Source organism: Phasianus colchicus, chromosome Z (assembly GCF_987193195.1).
Source record: "Phasianus colchicus chromosome Z, bPhaCol1.hap1.1, whole genome shotgun sequence".
NCBI lineage: Eukaryota > Metazoa > Chordata > Aves > Galliformes > Phasianidae > Phasianus > Phasianus colchicus.
The window spans coordinates 14,392,254-14,408,235 of NC_143476.1; the positions used below are offsets into that span (position 1 = coordinate 14,392,254).

General features: G+C 48.8%; 1 protein-coding gene and 2 long non-coding RNA genes across 4 annotated transcripts in view; all 3 read left to right on the plus strand.

The window, feature by feature from the left end:
• Positions 1-9,581: 9,581 nt before the first annotated feature.
• On the plus strand, positions 9,582-12,613 carry LOC149912629 (uncharacterized). 2 transcript variants are annotated; one of them, XR_016462291.1, is made up of 3 exons: positions 9,582-9,859; positions 12,215-12,430; positions 12,531-12,613. It is a non-coding gene; the product is annotated as an uncharacterized LOC149912629 (long non-coding RNA). The 2 variants fall into 2 exon arrangements; XR_016462292.1 differs by lacking the exon at positions 9,582-9,859 and adding an exon at positions 10,666-10,775.
• A 1,630-nt stretch (positions 12,614-14,243) lies between these two features.
• LOC149912630 (uncharacterized) lies at positions 14,244-15,462 on the plus strand. Its single transcript, XR_016462266.1, has 3 exons — positions 14,244-14,319; positions 14,661-14,738; positions 15,390-15,462. It is a non-coding gene; the product is annotated as an uncharacterized LOC149912630 (long non-coding RNA).
• A 227-nt stretch (positions 15,463-15,689) lies between these two features.
• The window catches only part of LOC149912631 (rho GTPase-activating protein 32-like), a 30,112-nt gene continuing 29,819 nt past the window's right edge, over positions 15,690-15,982 (plus strand). Inside the window, exon 1 of the mRNA XM_090132062.1 lies at positions 15,690-15,768. Coding sequence (XP_089988188.1) covers positions 15,718-15,768 — 51 coding nt within the window. The 5' untranslated portion in view covers positions 15,690-15,717. The remainder of the gene's footprint in view (positions 15,769-15,982) is intronic.

Sequence of the window (15,982 nt, forward strand, 5' to 3'; positions counted from 1 at the left end):
TACCTGCTGTGCCATGCTCATGGCAGCAGCAGTGCAGATGCCAGCAGCTGATGCCCACAAGGACAGCCAGCCTGGACTTATTTTCATTACATATCTTTGTCTTGATGTCCTTCTAGAAGCTTGGACATTTCTCCATCTCAGCAGAAGTGGGCAGGAGGGGTCCAAGGTGAGGGCACACTCTGCTCTTTATCTGGCACTCAAAGAGAAAGAGAAAATGAAAACCAGATGTGTTTCCCTGCCCATGGCAAACACCAGCCTTTCCATCCTTACAGTCCTCCTGACATCAGCACTAACTGAAACAACATCCCACTCACCCTTGCCATGTCTGGCAGAGGTTGCAGCTCTTTCTATTGCATCCCTCTAGCTTTCAAGTCAAGAGCTCCTGTGTCACACAAGGAAAAGCAATCTTTTACCTGCTGTGCCATGCTCATGGCAGCAGCAATGCAGATGCCAGCAGCTGATGCCCACAAGGACAGCCAGCCTGCACTTATTTTCATTACGTATCTTTGTCCTGATGTCCTTCTACAAGCTGGAACATTTCTCCATCTCAGCAGAAGAGGGCAGGATGGGTCCAAGGTGAGGGCACACTCTCCTCTTTATTTGGCACTCAAAGAGAAAGAGAAAATGAAAACAAGATGTGTTTCCCAGCCCATGGCAAACACCAGCCTTTCCATCCTTACAGTCCTTCCTGACATCAGCAGCAATGGAAACAACATCCCACTCACCTTTGCCATGTCTGGCAGAGGTTGCAGCTCTTTCTATTGCATCCCTCTAGCTTTCAAGTCAAGAGCTCCTGTGTCACACAAGGAAAAGCAATCTTTTACCTGCTTTGCCATGCTCATGGCAGCAGCAATGCAGATGCCAGCAGCTGATGCCCACAAGGACAGCCAGCCTGGACTTATTTTCATTACATAACTATGTCCTGATGTCCTTCTAGAAGCTTGGACATTTCTCCCTCTCAGCAGCACAGGGGAGGAGAGCTCCAAGGTGAGGGCCAACTATCCCATGTTAATCTGGCACTCAAAGAGAAAGAGAAAATGAAAACCAGATGTGTTTCCCTGCCCATGGCAAACACCAGCCTTTCCATCCTTACAGTCCTCCTGACATCAGCACTAATTGAAACAACATCCCACTCACCCTTGCCATGTCTGCCAGAGGTTGCAGCTCTTTCTATTGCATCCCTCTAGCTTTCAAGTCAAGAGCTCCTGTGTCACACAAGGAAAAGCAATCTTTTACCTGCTGTGCCATGCTCATGGCAGCAGCAATGCAGATGCCAGCAGCTGATGCCCACAAGGACAGCCAGCCTGGACTTATTTCCATTACATATCTTTGTCCTGATGTCCTTCTACAAGCTGGAACATTTCTCCATCTCAGCAGAAGAGGGCAGGATGGGTCCAACGTGAGGGCACACTCTCCCCTGTTTATCTGGCACTCAAAGAGAAAGAGAAAATGAAAACAAGATGTGTTTCCCAGCCCATGGCAAACACCAGCCTTTCCATCCTTACAGTCCTCCTGACATCAGCACTAATTGTAAGAACATCCCACTCACCTTTGCCATGTCTGGCAGAGGTTGCAGCTCTTTCTATTGCATCCCTCTAGCTTTCAAGTCAAGAGCTCCTGTGTCACACAAGGAAAAGCAACCTTTTACCTGCTTTGCCATGCTCATGGCAGCAGCAATGCAGATGCCAGCAGCTGATGCCCACAAGGACAGCCAGCCTGGACTTATTTTCATTACACATCTTTGTCCTGATGTCCTTCTAGAAGCTTGGACATTTCTCCCTCTCAGCAGCAGAGGGCAAGAGAGTTCCAAGTTGAGGGCAAACTATCCCATGTTTATCTGGCACTCAAAGAGAAAGAGAAAATGGAAACCAGATGTGTTTCCCTGCCCATGGCAAACACCAGCCTTTCCATCCTTACAGTCCTTCCTGCCATCAGCACTAATTGAAACAACATCCCACTCACCTTTGCCATGTCTGGCAGAGGTTGCAGCTCTTTCTATTGCATCCCTCTAGCTTTCAAGTCAAGAGCTCCTGTGTCACACAAGGAAAAGCAATCTTTTACCTGCTGTGCCATGCTCATGGCAGCAGCAATGCAGATGCCAGCAGCTGATGCCCACAAGGACAGCCAGCCTGGACTTATTTTCATTACATATCTTTGTCCTGATGTCCTTCTAGAAGCTTGGACATTTCTCCATCTCAGCAGAAGTGGGCAGGAGGGGTCCAAGGTGAGGGCACACTCTGCTCTTTATCTGGCACTCAAAGAGAAAGAGAAAATGAAAACCAGATGTGTTTCCCTGCCCATGGCAAACACCAGCCTTTCCATCCTTACAGTCCTCCTGACATCAGCACTAACTGAAACAACATCCCACTCACCCTTGCCATGTCTGGCAGAGGTTGCAGCTCTTTCTATTGCATCCCTCTAGCTTTCAAGTCAAGAGCTCCTGTGTCACACAAGGAAAAGCAATCTTTTACCTGCTGTGCCATGCTCATGGCAGCAGCAATGCAGATGCCAGCAGCTGATGCCCACAAGGACAGCCAGCCTGCACTTATTTTCATTACTTATCTTTGTCCTGATGTCCCTCTAAAAGCTGGAACATTTCTACATCTCAGCAGAAGAGGGCAGGATGGGTCCAAGGTGAGGGCACACTCTCCTCTTTATCTGGCACTCAAAGAGAAAGAGAAAATGAAAACCAGATGTATTTCCCTGCCCATGACAAACACCAGCCTTTCCATCCTTACAGTCCTTCCTGACATCAGCACTAATTGAAACAACATCCCACTCACCTTTGCCATGTCTGGCAGAGGTTGCAGCTCTTTCTATTGCATCCCTCTAGCTTTCAAGTCAAGAGCTCCTGTGACACAAGGAAAAGCAATCTTTTACCTGCTTTGCCATGCTCATGGCAGCAGCAATGCAGATGCCAGCAGCTGATGCCCACAAGGAAAGCCAGCCTGGACTTATTTACATTATATATCCTTGTCCTGATGTCCTTCTAGAAGCTGGAACATTTCTCCACCTCAGCAGAAGAGGGCAGGAGGGGTCCAAGGTGAGGGCACACTCTGCTCTTTATCTGGCACGCAAAGAGAAAGAGAAAATGAAAACCAGATGTGTTTCCCTCCCCATGGCAAACACCAGCCTTTCCATCCTTACTGTCCTCCTAACATCAGCACTAATTGAAACAACATCCCACTCACCCTTGCCATGTCTGGCAGAGGTTGCAGCTCTTTCTATTGCATCCCTCTAGCTTTCAAGTCAAGAGCTCCTGTGTCACTCAAAGAAAAGCAATCTTTTACCTGCTGTGCAATGCTCATGGCAGCAGCAATGCAGATGCCAGCAGCTGATGCCCACAAGGACAGCCAGCCTGGACTTATTTACATTATATATCCTTGTCCTGATGTCCTTCTAGAAGCTGGAACATTTCTCCACCTCATCAGAAGAGGGCAGGAGGGGTCCAAGGTGAGGGCACACTCTGCTCTTTATCTGGCACTCAAAGAGAAAGAGAAAATGAAAACCAGATGTGCTTCCCAGCCCATGGCAAATACCAGCCTTTCCATCCTTACAATCTTCCTGACTTCAGCAATAATTGAAACAACATCCCACTCACCTTTGCCTAATCTGGAAGGGAGGTGATGCTCTTTCTATTATCCCCCTCTGGCTTTGAATTCACCAGTGCTTGTGTCACACAAGGAAATGCAACATTCCTGCTGTTCTGCCATTCCCATAGCAACAACTATGCAGATGCGAGCAGCTGATGCCCACAAGGACAGCCAACCTGGACTTATTTTCATTACATATCTTTGTCCTGAAGTCCTTCTAGAAGGTTGAACACTTCTCCATCTCTGCTGCAATGGTCAAAAAGGGTCCAAGTTTAGGGCACTCTCTCCTCATGGCCTCTTCCACTCAAAGACAAAGGGAACATGAAAACCAGAAGTGTTTCTTTTCCCATGCAGACACTAGCCTTTCCATCCTGACAGTCCTTCCTACAATCACCTGGAATTGAAACAACATCCCCCACATCTCTTTTTTGAACTTATTCATGCATGAATAATAATAATGAGAATTTTTCTGTAAATCTTATTTCTGCATGGAAACGATCTGATAACCAGAGCTTTTTTCTCTAAAACAATCCAGCGAATTTGCATTGCTTATCTATGTACGCAAAATGTTTTTGCCATTCATCTCAAATATCAATACATCTGGCAAAATAAGATAGAAAAAGTATTTACAGACATTTTTGGACATTGATTACTTCTGGTCAAGTGGGAAAGAATCCCTAAGCTGCAATCATGAAATTCTTTTATCACTTTCTCTGATTTAGCCAGTGTTACTAAAAGGGAAATAAGACACAGGCTTTTGATAGCAGCTGCCAATTTAAGAATGATAATACGGTTTATTTTTCTTGGCTAAGATCAAAGTCCTGCATTTCAGGATTATCTCCAGCTCATCAAGTATAATTAACAGTTTTGGATAGCCACATTATTGTATAGCAATATTGTCTTCCTGCAAGGAATTTCATTGTTTTACACGTGCCACAGGTTGTTAATAGATTGCCTAATCACCATTTATTTTTTTTATTGGCTTATGATGACCACAGAAAATTATACAGCAGCACCATAAAAACTTTAAATCCTATCCCATGTATCTGCACTCATACGAAAATAATATTGGAAAGCATTGGTGAAACTAAGATTACAAAATAAAGCAGAGGACAATTTCAGTGAAAGCCTGCAGGTTTTACAGCTCTGCCCATTTCAAACCCCTGAAGACATCCACGGGTTTCCTGCTGTGGGACACAGGCACTCACCTGCAGCTCAGCACTGCCTGCTCATGCCTGCGCACACCTTCAGGCTGGAACCAAGGAAATCCTCAGCAAAGACATCAGTACACTTTTGTTATGATGACTTTCATAAAGAAGCATCAAATATTTCTTCACGAGAAATACTGCAAGTCCCTTTGACACTAGCCCTTATTTTAAATGTTTAGATTTGTGCTTCATTCAGGCGTGCTGTCACTCCCAAAAAGATTTTTATTCTTTTTCATTCTGAGGAACACAGTGATTTCTGCCTTGTTTACTGACTGTAGGCACAGCAATACTCCTGCACCTTCAGGGAAACAGCAAATCCATCTCTTTCACACCCTACTTCTATCAAGCTCATTCACCTTACAAGGTATTTATTGCAAGCAGCTCTTCCAAAAATGGAGATTAACAGAACCTGCAACCCAGGACACCTCACTAAGCCAGTACTTTTCATCTCCTGAAGGTGTAGGTAGACACAGAGCTGGAACATCTTTCCCAGAGCTGTGTGATGCTATCTCATCTATGTTCCTTTACTGTGCACTCAGCTTCACTTCTTATCTAACCTGGTTGCATCCCAGGATTTCTGGTGCCAAAAATAAACTGACAGCTTTCATCACTAGTTAAAAGGTAACTGCAATAGGAAAAGCAATTTTTCTGATTTCTCTGTTGATCACAGAATCACAGAATCACAGAATCACTAAGGTTGGAAAAGACCTATAAGATCATCCAGTCCAACCATCCACCTGTCACCAATGGTTCTCATTAAACCATATCCCTCAACACAACATCCAAACGTTCTTTGAACACCTCCAGGGTCGGTGACTCCACCACCTCCCTGGGCAGCCCATTCCAGTGCCTGACCACCCTTTCAGAGAAGTAGTATTTCCTAATATCCAGCCTGAATCTTCCCTGGCGAAGCTTGAAACCATTCCCTCTAGTCCTATCACCAGTTACACGAGAGAAGAGGCCGACCCCCAGCTCGTTACAACCTCCCTTCAGGTAGTTATAGAGAGCAATAAGGTCTCCCCTGAGCCTCCTCTTCTCCAGACTGAACAATCCCAGCTCCCTCAGCCGCTCCTCATAAGGCCTGTGCTCCAGACCCCTCACCAGCTTTGTTGCCCTTCTTTGAACACGCTCCAGGGCCTCAATGTCTTTCTTGCAGTGAGGGGCCCAGAACTGGACACAGTACTCAAGGTGCGGCCTCACCAGAGCTGAGTACAGGGGAACAATTACTTCCCTACTCCTGCTGGTCACACTGCTTCTGATACAAGCCAGAATGCCATTGGCCTTCTTGGCCACCCGGGCACACTGCTGGCTCATGTTTAGCCGAGCGTCAACCAACACCCCCAGGTCCATTTCCTCTACACAGTCTTCAAGCCATTCCACCCCAAGCCTGTAGCGTTGCTTGGGGTTGCTGTGGCCAAAGTGTAGAACCCGGCATTTGGTCTTATTAAACCTCATCCCATTGGCTTCAGCCCAGCTCTCCAGCCTGTCCAGATCTCTCTGTAGGGCCTCGCTACCCCCAGGCAGATCGACACTTCCAGCCAACTTGGTGTCATCTGCAAACTTACTGAGGGTGCACTCAATGCCCTCATCCAGGTCATCAATAAAAATATTGAAAAGGACAGGCCCCAGCACCGACCCCTGGGGAACACCACTCGTGACCGGTCGCCAGCTGGATTTAGCTCCATTGACCACCACTCTCTGGGCTCGACCCTCCAGCCAGTTCCTTACCCAGCCAAGAGTGTACCTGTCCAAGCCACGGGCTGCCAGCTTCTGCAGGAGAATACTGTGGGAGACAGTGTCAAAGGCCTTGCTGAAGTCTAGGTAGACTACATCAACAGCCTTTCCCTCATCCACCAGGCGGGTCACTAGATCATAGAAGGAGATCAGGTTGGTCAAGCAGGACCTACCCTTCGTGAACCCATGCTGGCTAGACCTGATGCTCCAGTTGTCCCGCACTTGCCGCGTGATCTCCCTCAAGACAATCTGCTCCATAACCTTCCCTGGCACCGAGGTCAGGCTAACAGGCCTGTAGTTCCCCGGGTCCTCCTTACAGCCCTTCTTGTAGATGGGAGTCACATTGGCAAGCCTCCAGTCTTCTGGTACCTCACCAGTCAACAAGGAGCGCTGATAGATGATGGAAAGCGGCTCGGCTATCACCTCCGCCAGTTCCCTCAGCACTCTCGGGTGAATCTCATCCGGCCCCATGGACTTGTGACAGTCCAGTTGGAGTAGAAGGTCTCTGACCGTTTCCTTCTGAATCATGGGTGGTTTAGTCTGGTCTCCAGCCGAGACCACCTGGTCGAAAAGTGGAATATCCTGAGGATAACTGGTCTGACCTTTAAAGACAGACGTAAAGAAGGCATTCAGGACCTCTGCCTTTTCTTTATCCTCAGTAGTCACATTCCCGGCTTCATCCAGTAAAGAATGGAGATTCTCCATTCTCCATCAAAGATGCTTCATGCAAGCCTGATGCGGTAGAAACAATATCAGCTCTAGAATGACAGTCATTAGAGCAGAATCCTTTCACTGATGAAATCCCACAGTCCTGATTCATACAACACTGACACTGGAGGACACAGTAGTTTAGATGAGAGCACATTAAAAATGACTAAGTTAAGGTCTCAGCAAAGAGTGACAAGTATGAAAAAAAGAAGTTGCAGAAACTGCTTCAGTTTGGCACTCTGGCATAAAGTATGACAACACACAACCTGCCTGTGCAGTTCCAGAAGCAGAAGAAAGCCGTCAACCAAGACTTGTTCTCATCTGCTCTGAAAGTCCACTGGGACAAGGCCACTTTTCTCTGACGTGCTTCCAGAAGTACCACTTCTGAGCACTGTGCCAGGGAGTTACAAGATACTGTTTGTGTGTACAGAGGAGAAAAAGACGTCTGTCTGGAAACAGACTTGGTGAAGGAGAAGCAGCATTTTCCAGAGTACTTCAGAAAGAACTGAGCACTGCCCCAAGAGCTTCAGAGCGGCAGGCTGTCACAGTGTGCCAACCAGCTCAGCTGTGAGTTGGCACTGAAGCTGCACCACAGGGAGAACAAAGCCCCCTGTGCACCCTTGGAGAGCCAAGGGTTGGAGATTCATGAACCTTGAGCTCCTTTCCAACCCGGGCCATGCTGTGATTCTGGGATTCTCACCTTTGCCTCATCTGGCAGAGGGAGGCAGCTCTTTCTATTGTCTCCCTCTGGCTGTCAGGTCACCAGGGCCAGTGTCACACAGGGAACTGCAAACACTGTGTGTGCTGTGCCCTGCCCATGGCAGCACAGAGGCAGCTGCCAGCAGCTGATGCCCACAAGGACAGCCAGCCTGGACTTCCTTTGATTCCTTCCCTTTGGATCAGCGTCCTTCAGGAAGGCGGAACATCTCTCCAGCTGAGCAGCAGAGGACAGCAGGGCTTCGTTGTCTGGGCATGTTCTCTTCTGGCCCTCTGGCCCTCACAGACACAGGAGGAGGACACAGAGGCTGCTGTAACACAGCCAGCCCTGCCTCTCAGGTCAGCTCTCAGGCCATCCTCTCTCCCCTCAGCAGCAGCTCACTGTTCTGCACTCCTCTGGCCTGGGCTGGCAGAGGTGTGCAGCAGTTCTGCTGATCTCCCAGTGCTGGCCATGTCTGCAGTGCCTGTGTGAAAGACACAGGAAGCTGCCAGCATTGCACTGCTCTGCTGTGCCCCTGCCATCACCGAGTTTGCTGTCAGCAGCTGCTGCTACACGTCCATTCAGGCACAGGCCTTTCCTTCCTGGCCCTCTTTCCCCCCCTCTCTCCTCTGCTCTCTCTCGTGCTCCCCTTTGGCCTGGGCTGGCTGAGCAGTGCAGGCCTTGTTGTTGCTCCCTGGGCCAACTACGTCACGGTTCCCCGTGACTCTGCCAGCTGCTCTGACACAGCGACTGCGTCCTCAGTGTGGATTCCAGAATGCGACAGACGTCCAGAGAAGACTTCCAGGGCTGATTGGAACATGCTGCCATCAAGAACTGCCATGGCTCAGGCCCCCTGGGAATCTGCTCACAGCGAAAGCTGCTGTCACTCTGTGTGGGCACAGCCTTGTCTGTGTAGGCCTGCTCACACTGCAGCCCCTGTCTGCACCAGAACCGTGCCGATCCACCTTCTCTTGGCCTCCTTGCCTGCATGGAAAAGGGCAGCTTGGGCTGAAGTCCCTCAACTTGCAGATGGCCGAGTGAAGTCTCTGAGCCCTGGTGACCCACGCAGCTCTTCAGCCTGCTGACCTGCTCTGCTGGGGCTGCCTTAAAAGGCAGAGGGCACGTTATCCTAATGTCCCCACATCCATCCCTCTTAGCATACTGTAGGCCAGTTCCTAAAAGGACACCTGCACAATCTCTCTGAATGTTAATCAACACGTAGTTGGTCTGTGCACTGCAGAAATTGCACCTAGGTTTTCAGTGGTGATTAGCTATGTGTTTAGTCAGAGGTGCAATGGTTCTAATGGTGAGAGAAAGACATTCCCAGTTGTCATCAGGTGGAACACACTTCAGACTGGAATCCTCAAGCAGACTGCAGTCAAGCTTTCTTAATTATTCGTTGTTGTTATCAATTCAGACACATCTCTTAATTCCTGCCTGAATGAACATTCTGTAATAATCTGCTGAGACAGTGCAAGGCTTGACAATGAGACTACAGTTTATGAAAGGAGCACTTTTTACTTCCTTTACAAGTTCTTATCTGAATGCTAAATGCAACATCAATTCACTTCTCACTGGGTTGAACGTTTTAAATATTTGGTAAACATAATGGTTCTAATTCTGACATTTAATATGAAAATATTAAAATTCCTTGTAAGTACTTTTTTGTTAGAATGCCAGATGCTAAAGGGATGAAGTGGCACAAGAAAGCAAAATATCTCTGCTGATGGCAGGAAGGACTGTAAGGATGGAAAGGCTGGTGTTTGCCATGGGCAGGGAAACACATCTGGTTTTCTTGTTCCCTTTGTCTTTGAGTGCCAGAAAAATAGAGGAGAGCGTGCCCTCACCTTGGACCCCTCCTGCCCTCTTCTGCTGAGATGGAGAAATGTCCCAGCTCCTACAAGGACATCAGGACAAAGGTAAGTATTGGAAATAAGTCCATGCTGGCTGTACTTGTGGGCATCTGTTGCTGGAAAATTTAATGGCAGTAAACTGCCTAGATAATGACAGAATGAGGGTGACAATAGAATGGTACGTAATCACAGTGCAATGAAAAAAGTATGCAGGGTGCAGGAAGGGAGGTGTGGACATTCTGAGTTGCAACTCTTTATTTGCTCCAGAAAGCTCTATCAGAATGGAAGACTGAAGGAAATACTTTGAGGGGTTTTTTAATGTGACTGGATAAAAGATCCATGTGGCAAATTGAATAACTGAGTGGTAAAGGGACATAGATACCTCACTGTTTCATGGAACCTTTCAATTAAGCATCTGAGCACTGTGTACAGGACTTGGGAATATAAGTATTAGAGGATGATGGAATATCTTTATTTGGAAGGGACCTCGAGGATCATGTATTCCACCTCCTGGTTCCACACCGGACCTCCTATGGGTCAAGCCCTGTGTCTGAGAGCATTGTGCAAATGCTCTTTGGCCTTTGTCAGCTCAGTGCCAAACCACTGCCCTGGGGAGCCAGTGCCAAATTCCATGTATCTAGTTCATCCTACAGAATGATGCCAAGAACAGTTATAGAGATCGACTTACAAACAAAATTCTTGTCTTGAATTAATGGTACACTCACCATTTAAAAAAAAAAAAAAGAAAAAAAAAATCAAAGCCACATTCTTACGCTGGCGTTTTACAGTATTGTCAGATTTTTGTAATTCTGTTTTGTCATATAAGATTCTCTCATCGTGAAATAATGACCAAGTTCTCTTTTCAGATCTAAACATACAAATGCTGAAGGCAGCAGTGCTGTTCAAGAGTACATTACCAGCTCAAACACTGCTTTGGCTATAAAACTGAAGGCAGTCAGGAATTTTATCAAGGAGTTAGCATGTAAGTGTAGATTTAAAAGCAACCTGTATTGTTACTTAGAGTTTGATATAGTGTAATCCAATGCACAGTACTTGTAACGTGTGTTTTACAAAATGCTTTGCAATGTAGGCATCTATTAAGAAAAATGCTGCAAGTTCTAATATGTCCATGACCTTTTCAAACAGTTCCTTACTCCTACACATCACTACGAGTAGTTCTTCTGTCAGGAAGGATCACATGAGTAATTAACCTGTGACCTTAAGTTTGGAATTAACTGCATACAGTGGAAGTAAGAGCTGTGGGTTATTTTGCTCTTTCAGTGTTGAACAGCCGAGGTGTTTTGTTTTGGAGGGTGGACAGTGATGGGACACGTGGGGAATGGCTTTAAACTGAGACGAGGGGTGTTGAGGTTTAGGTTGGATGTGAGGAGGAAGTTTTTCAGCCAGAGGGTGGTGAGGCACTGGAACAGGTTGCCCAGGGAGGCTGTGGATGCCCCATCCCTGCAGGCATCCACGGCCAGGCTGGATGTGGCTCTGGGCAGCCTGGGCTGCTGGTGGGCAGGTTAGAAAGCCCACAGGACTTTATTGCAGCCCTGGGTGCAGGGGGATCACTTCTCCTAGCATGCACACAGAAGAGCTGGAGCACACAGGTGATGCACATTCCACTTGTGAACATTCCTGCAATTGCAGAGAGCGTGCGCCTGTTCCAATCACTGCTGCACAGATTAAAAACTGATTGCAGATGAGCTGTTTTGGTATGGGGTTCTTGCCAACGGTCTGCAGTGGCTGTGTGATTCCTCGGGGAGTTGCTCTCCAGCCCAAAGGTCATGTCCTAAGTCGACCAGATCCCGTTTGTGTCCAGAAATGGCTGACAACAGATCAGCTGCTGGTCAAGTTTCTAACATCACACTGGCCTTGCTCCAGTGTCTGTGTCATCAGCCCCAGCACATACGGTGCACCTCTTCAAGGCTTTGCAACACTGAGACTCTGCACTTGGGCTCCAGACATCCTGCTGCACCAAGAGGTTATTCTAGCTTTGGTATCTTGCAACTTTGTATATAACTACATCACTGTAATCATAAATGTCTAGGAGAATGGAGATGGAGAAATTAATCGCCCTGTAATTCTCTGTACTGCAGCCCCGTGGTTGTCAACACCTAATGCAATATTGAAATTTCAGTTGAGAAATTGAAAGCTGCCCTTAACAAAAAAGCATCTGGATTTGTTACTGAAATCACACTGAGGATCAATAAATCCAAATGCTTCTAGCATAACCACGATTATAGGCAGTGTTTAGACAAGCTCTTACAGGAAAACCAGGAACACAAGGCTAAAGAGAGACTAAGTGATGCACTCTGCAGGAATACTCATGGAAGTCTTCACAGTGCAGGAGTCTGATCTGATTACAGATGCTGTGCTTTAAGTACCCCTTATCATATCTTTTTTTTCACTGTTGTGCAGGGGTTGGACTCAGTGATCTCTGGAGGCTGGAGATGCTGTTTGCTAATGGCAGATGGAGAGAGGAAAAGCAAGTGAAAGGCATGCTGTGCATAGCCACCACATGGCATCTGCACCATTTCCCCCTGCACAAAGGAGGAGCAGCTCACAAGCTTGGCCTGGGCCAGGGAAGGGAGCAGACAAACATCTGGACCGACCCCAAACGAGCTGGTTCTGCAGGTTGGGTGTCTTCTGCTGCTTGTCTCACATCCTGCTGCTCAGCGGTAGATTTGTTCCTGCTCAGTGCTAACAGGAAACTCACACAGCATTTCTGTTTCAGCTGTGCCAACGCTTTGATCCCTTGCTGCTTGGATGGGGCGTTTGAAGAATGATGCCTGTGCTGATGTCCAGCCAGGCTTTGGGGATGAGTCTCCACACCAGGGTCCGTCTGACAGGACTGAGGGTTGGGGATCCAGCCAGGTCGAGTCCAGCGTGCTTTGCTCTTGTTCTTAGTGCTTGTTTTTGCTCAGGAGGGCAGGAGGTGAACCTCGTGAACCAATGCCTGCAGACGGGGTTTGCAGAGAAAGAGGTCCTGCAGGCCTTGTGTGACAGCCACGGAGCTGCAGCGAGGCTGCATCCGTGTAAAACACCAGAGATCCACGGAGGTGTGAAGGGGAGCTGTGGGCTGCAGTCACGCAGGAAGGGATGTGCATGCTCGGGGTTTGGTTGTTGTGTGTGTGTTAAGTGACTGTGATACCACTGCTGGGTCAGTGTGAGTGTACAGAACAAGTGTGACAGCCTTTTTGATGGAGCCCTGTGAAAGGAGTCCTATGGACTTGAGATCCAACTGTCAGCCTGTGGGCATCATCCAGGAGTTGGGGTAGGGGATGAGGCAAGGGAAGTTGGGCTGAGAAAGGGATGAAGCAGTCTGGCAGCAGTTCTGTGTTTCTCCCATCTCCTGCTTTATTTCCTTCCAGGTGAAATAGATGGGTGCTGCAACATGCCCTTGAATGTAACAAAACCCACTCTAGTGTGGATTTGACATGGGCCCAGCACTGCAAGGTACGCTGCTGGGAGGAAGCGTCCATCTGGCTGAGGGCAGGAAGGCCCTCCAGAGGGATGCACTGAGGCCAGTTGTGCGAGGCTCAACAAGAGCAAGCGCCAGGTCCTGCGCTTTGGTCATGACGACCCCGTGCCAGCTTCTCCAGGATTTGGCTGGGGTAGAATTCCAAGCAGCCCCTGATTCCAGAACGTTGGGCTGGGCTGTTGGAATCTTCTGCCCTTGTGACTGGTCTTGCCTCCCCACCCTGTCCGTCGTGGTGGAGCAGCCTGGTGGCCCTCAGTGATGTCATAAGGGCTAGAATGAGGGGAGGAGCAGTGCGTGCTGCGTCCCTTCATTGGAGCGCTGGAGCTCTGACTGAGCAGCTCGCTTGTTGCACTTGTGCACCGACTGCGTCCCTTTGTCTTCACACCGTCCTGTGCAGCACCTTGTAGGTAAGCTGAGACAGTGTGGGAGAGACGGGGGGACAGTGAGTGCTGAGAACTGCTGGCTGGCGGAGCTCATAGGATCACATTCTCTCCATCAGCAGAGGGGTGGCCATGAGGGACAGGGAGGTGATCGTCCCCCCCTGCTCTGCTCTTGTGAGGCCCCAGCTGCAGTACAGTGTCCAGAAAGACAGGGAGCTGTTGGAGAGGGTCCAGAGGCGAGCCACAGAGATGATCAGGGGACTGGAGCACCTCCCCTGCAAAGACAGGCTGAGGGAGCTGGGCTTGTTCAGCCTGGAGAAATGAAGGCTGTGGGGTGACCTCATGGCAGCCTTCAGTACCTAAAGGGAGCCTAAAAAGAGGAGGGGAATCAACTCTTTGAAAGGGTAGATAACTGCAGGACAAGGGGAAATGGTTTTAAGTTGAAAACTTAAGTTTTTAAGTTGAGGGAGGGCAGATTTTGGTTTTTCCCTCGTAGTCTTTGCTAAACCGTGGAAGCAAACTGACCTGCTCTTTCTCTCTCCTCTCTCCACCCTCTGCCTGCTTCCCTGCTGCAGCTTTTGCTCGTGGAAGATCAGAGCAAAGTGACAAGGAAAGGCTGCGGATTCGTGAGATTTCTCTCCCTCGTTCTGATCTCTTGCCAGGTACCTGCCATGGTTTGTCCCCCCACATGCTTTAGCAGCCCGTGACTCCCCGTGTTTAGTAACACAGCCTCATCCAGCTTTGATGGGACGCTGGTCACGTGTGGGTTTTCTCCACGTGCTCTGCAGCTCAGCCCTCAGAAGGATGCTGTCTGTGGTGCTGTGACCAGCTGGTCTACAGGAAACCAATCCCTTAGGCAAAGAGTCCCAGCCCCAGCTTGTGCAGAGCTGCACAGCATCACCAGGGACACCAGCAGGCGTGCTTGGGCTGTGTGTGTGCCCGACAGCTGTAGGGAGCACAGCAGAGATGTGAACAGAGAAAATAAAAGTGTGTTTCTTTTCAGTTCCAGCTTGTCACACCTACGCTGATGGCTGTGGCGTGCAGCGAGATCAGCTGTGGGCCTGACCTGGCATGGACAGAGGTAGAGTATGAAGCTCTGATTGGTCTTTGTTCCCTGACTGCAGCCAGCAGAGTGAGCCGCAGATGTGCTCTCCTGCTTTCCAAGAGAGCTCCTCTGTGGCAAGACAGTAGTGCAAGCGTGGCAAGTTTTTAAAAGTACCAGAGCCATCTCGGCTGTGGGGTTTGTCCTCTACTGACTTTTCCCTTGAAATGGCTGCAGAAACAACAATCATTCTCTGCTCTGTTTGGCCTCGCTGTTGGTTGGACTGCTCAAGAGAGCTGCTTGGTGCTTGCAATGGCACTGTTTGCACCTTGTAACTGCAGCCGTAGCTTTGGTTTCCCTCTTCACGGTCTCCTAGCATCTTAAACAGTCAGCCTTCCTGCACAAAGAGCGTAGGAAAGGAGGGGGCAAAATGGACAAGGCCACCTGTCTGCGTCAGTGCCATTGCTGATTAGTCTGGGTGGGGAGAGATGCATCTTTGCATTGCCTGGCGTGTGCCTGCTGCACACCAGGGAGAGAAACAGCCGTTATTAGACTTGCAGTTCCTTCTGAAGTGCCCACGATAAGGACCGAGTGCATTTCCTGCAGCTTTCTCTGCAGATGTGCTCCTCACCTTGAAATCCTCCTTGTTGGTTCCCAGCTCCTCACCGTGGCCTGTGCTCTCTGTTTCAGACTGAGAACAAGGGGAAGCCCCTGCTGGACCATGAGGTGGCACCTGTGAACATTCCAGCTATTGCTGCTGCCCATGCTATTAAGAGACACATTGCCCAGGCAGCGGATGAACTCTCCTTTGAGGTAAGCAGTTCAAGGCGTTCCATGCTCTATTTTACAGTGGCAAATGCCTTCACAGCTGCGCTGGTGCAAGTGCTCTCACGCTCGGCAATGTTTGGCAGTGCAGAAGAATGCAGTCATTTGAGCTGTGCTTTCCTCCCAGCCGTGCTGAAGCTGGGATTGATGTTGCAATCTCTTGCAGGTGGGAGACATCATCTGTGTCATCGACATGCCACCAAAGGAGCTGACCCCCTGGTGGAGAGGCAAGCTCGGCTTCCAGGTAGGCACAAGCTTCAGACTGGAGAGTGCAACTTCAGTAAAGGCAGGAATCTCAGCTTAGAGCTGCTCTGCCTGCACAGGATGCCTAGTGGACATAAACAGTTTCCCTGTGTCGGTGTCAAGGGACCTTGCCTTTGGCTGCTAATGTTGAAAAATTATTACCTTTATGCTGTGAACTATGGCCATTTTCTGCTGGATAGTCTTATGGAACGTCA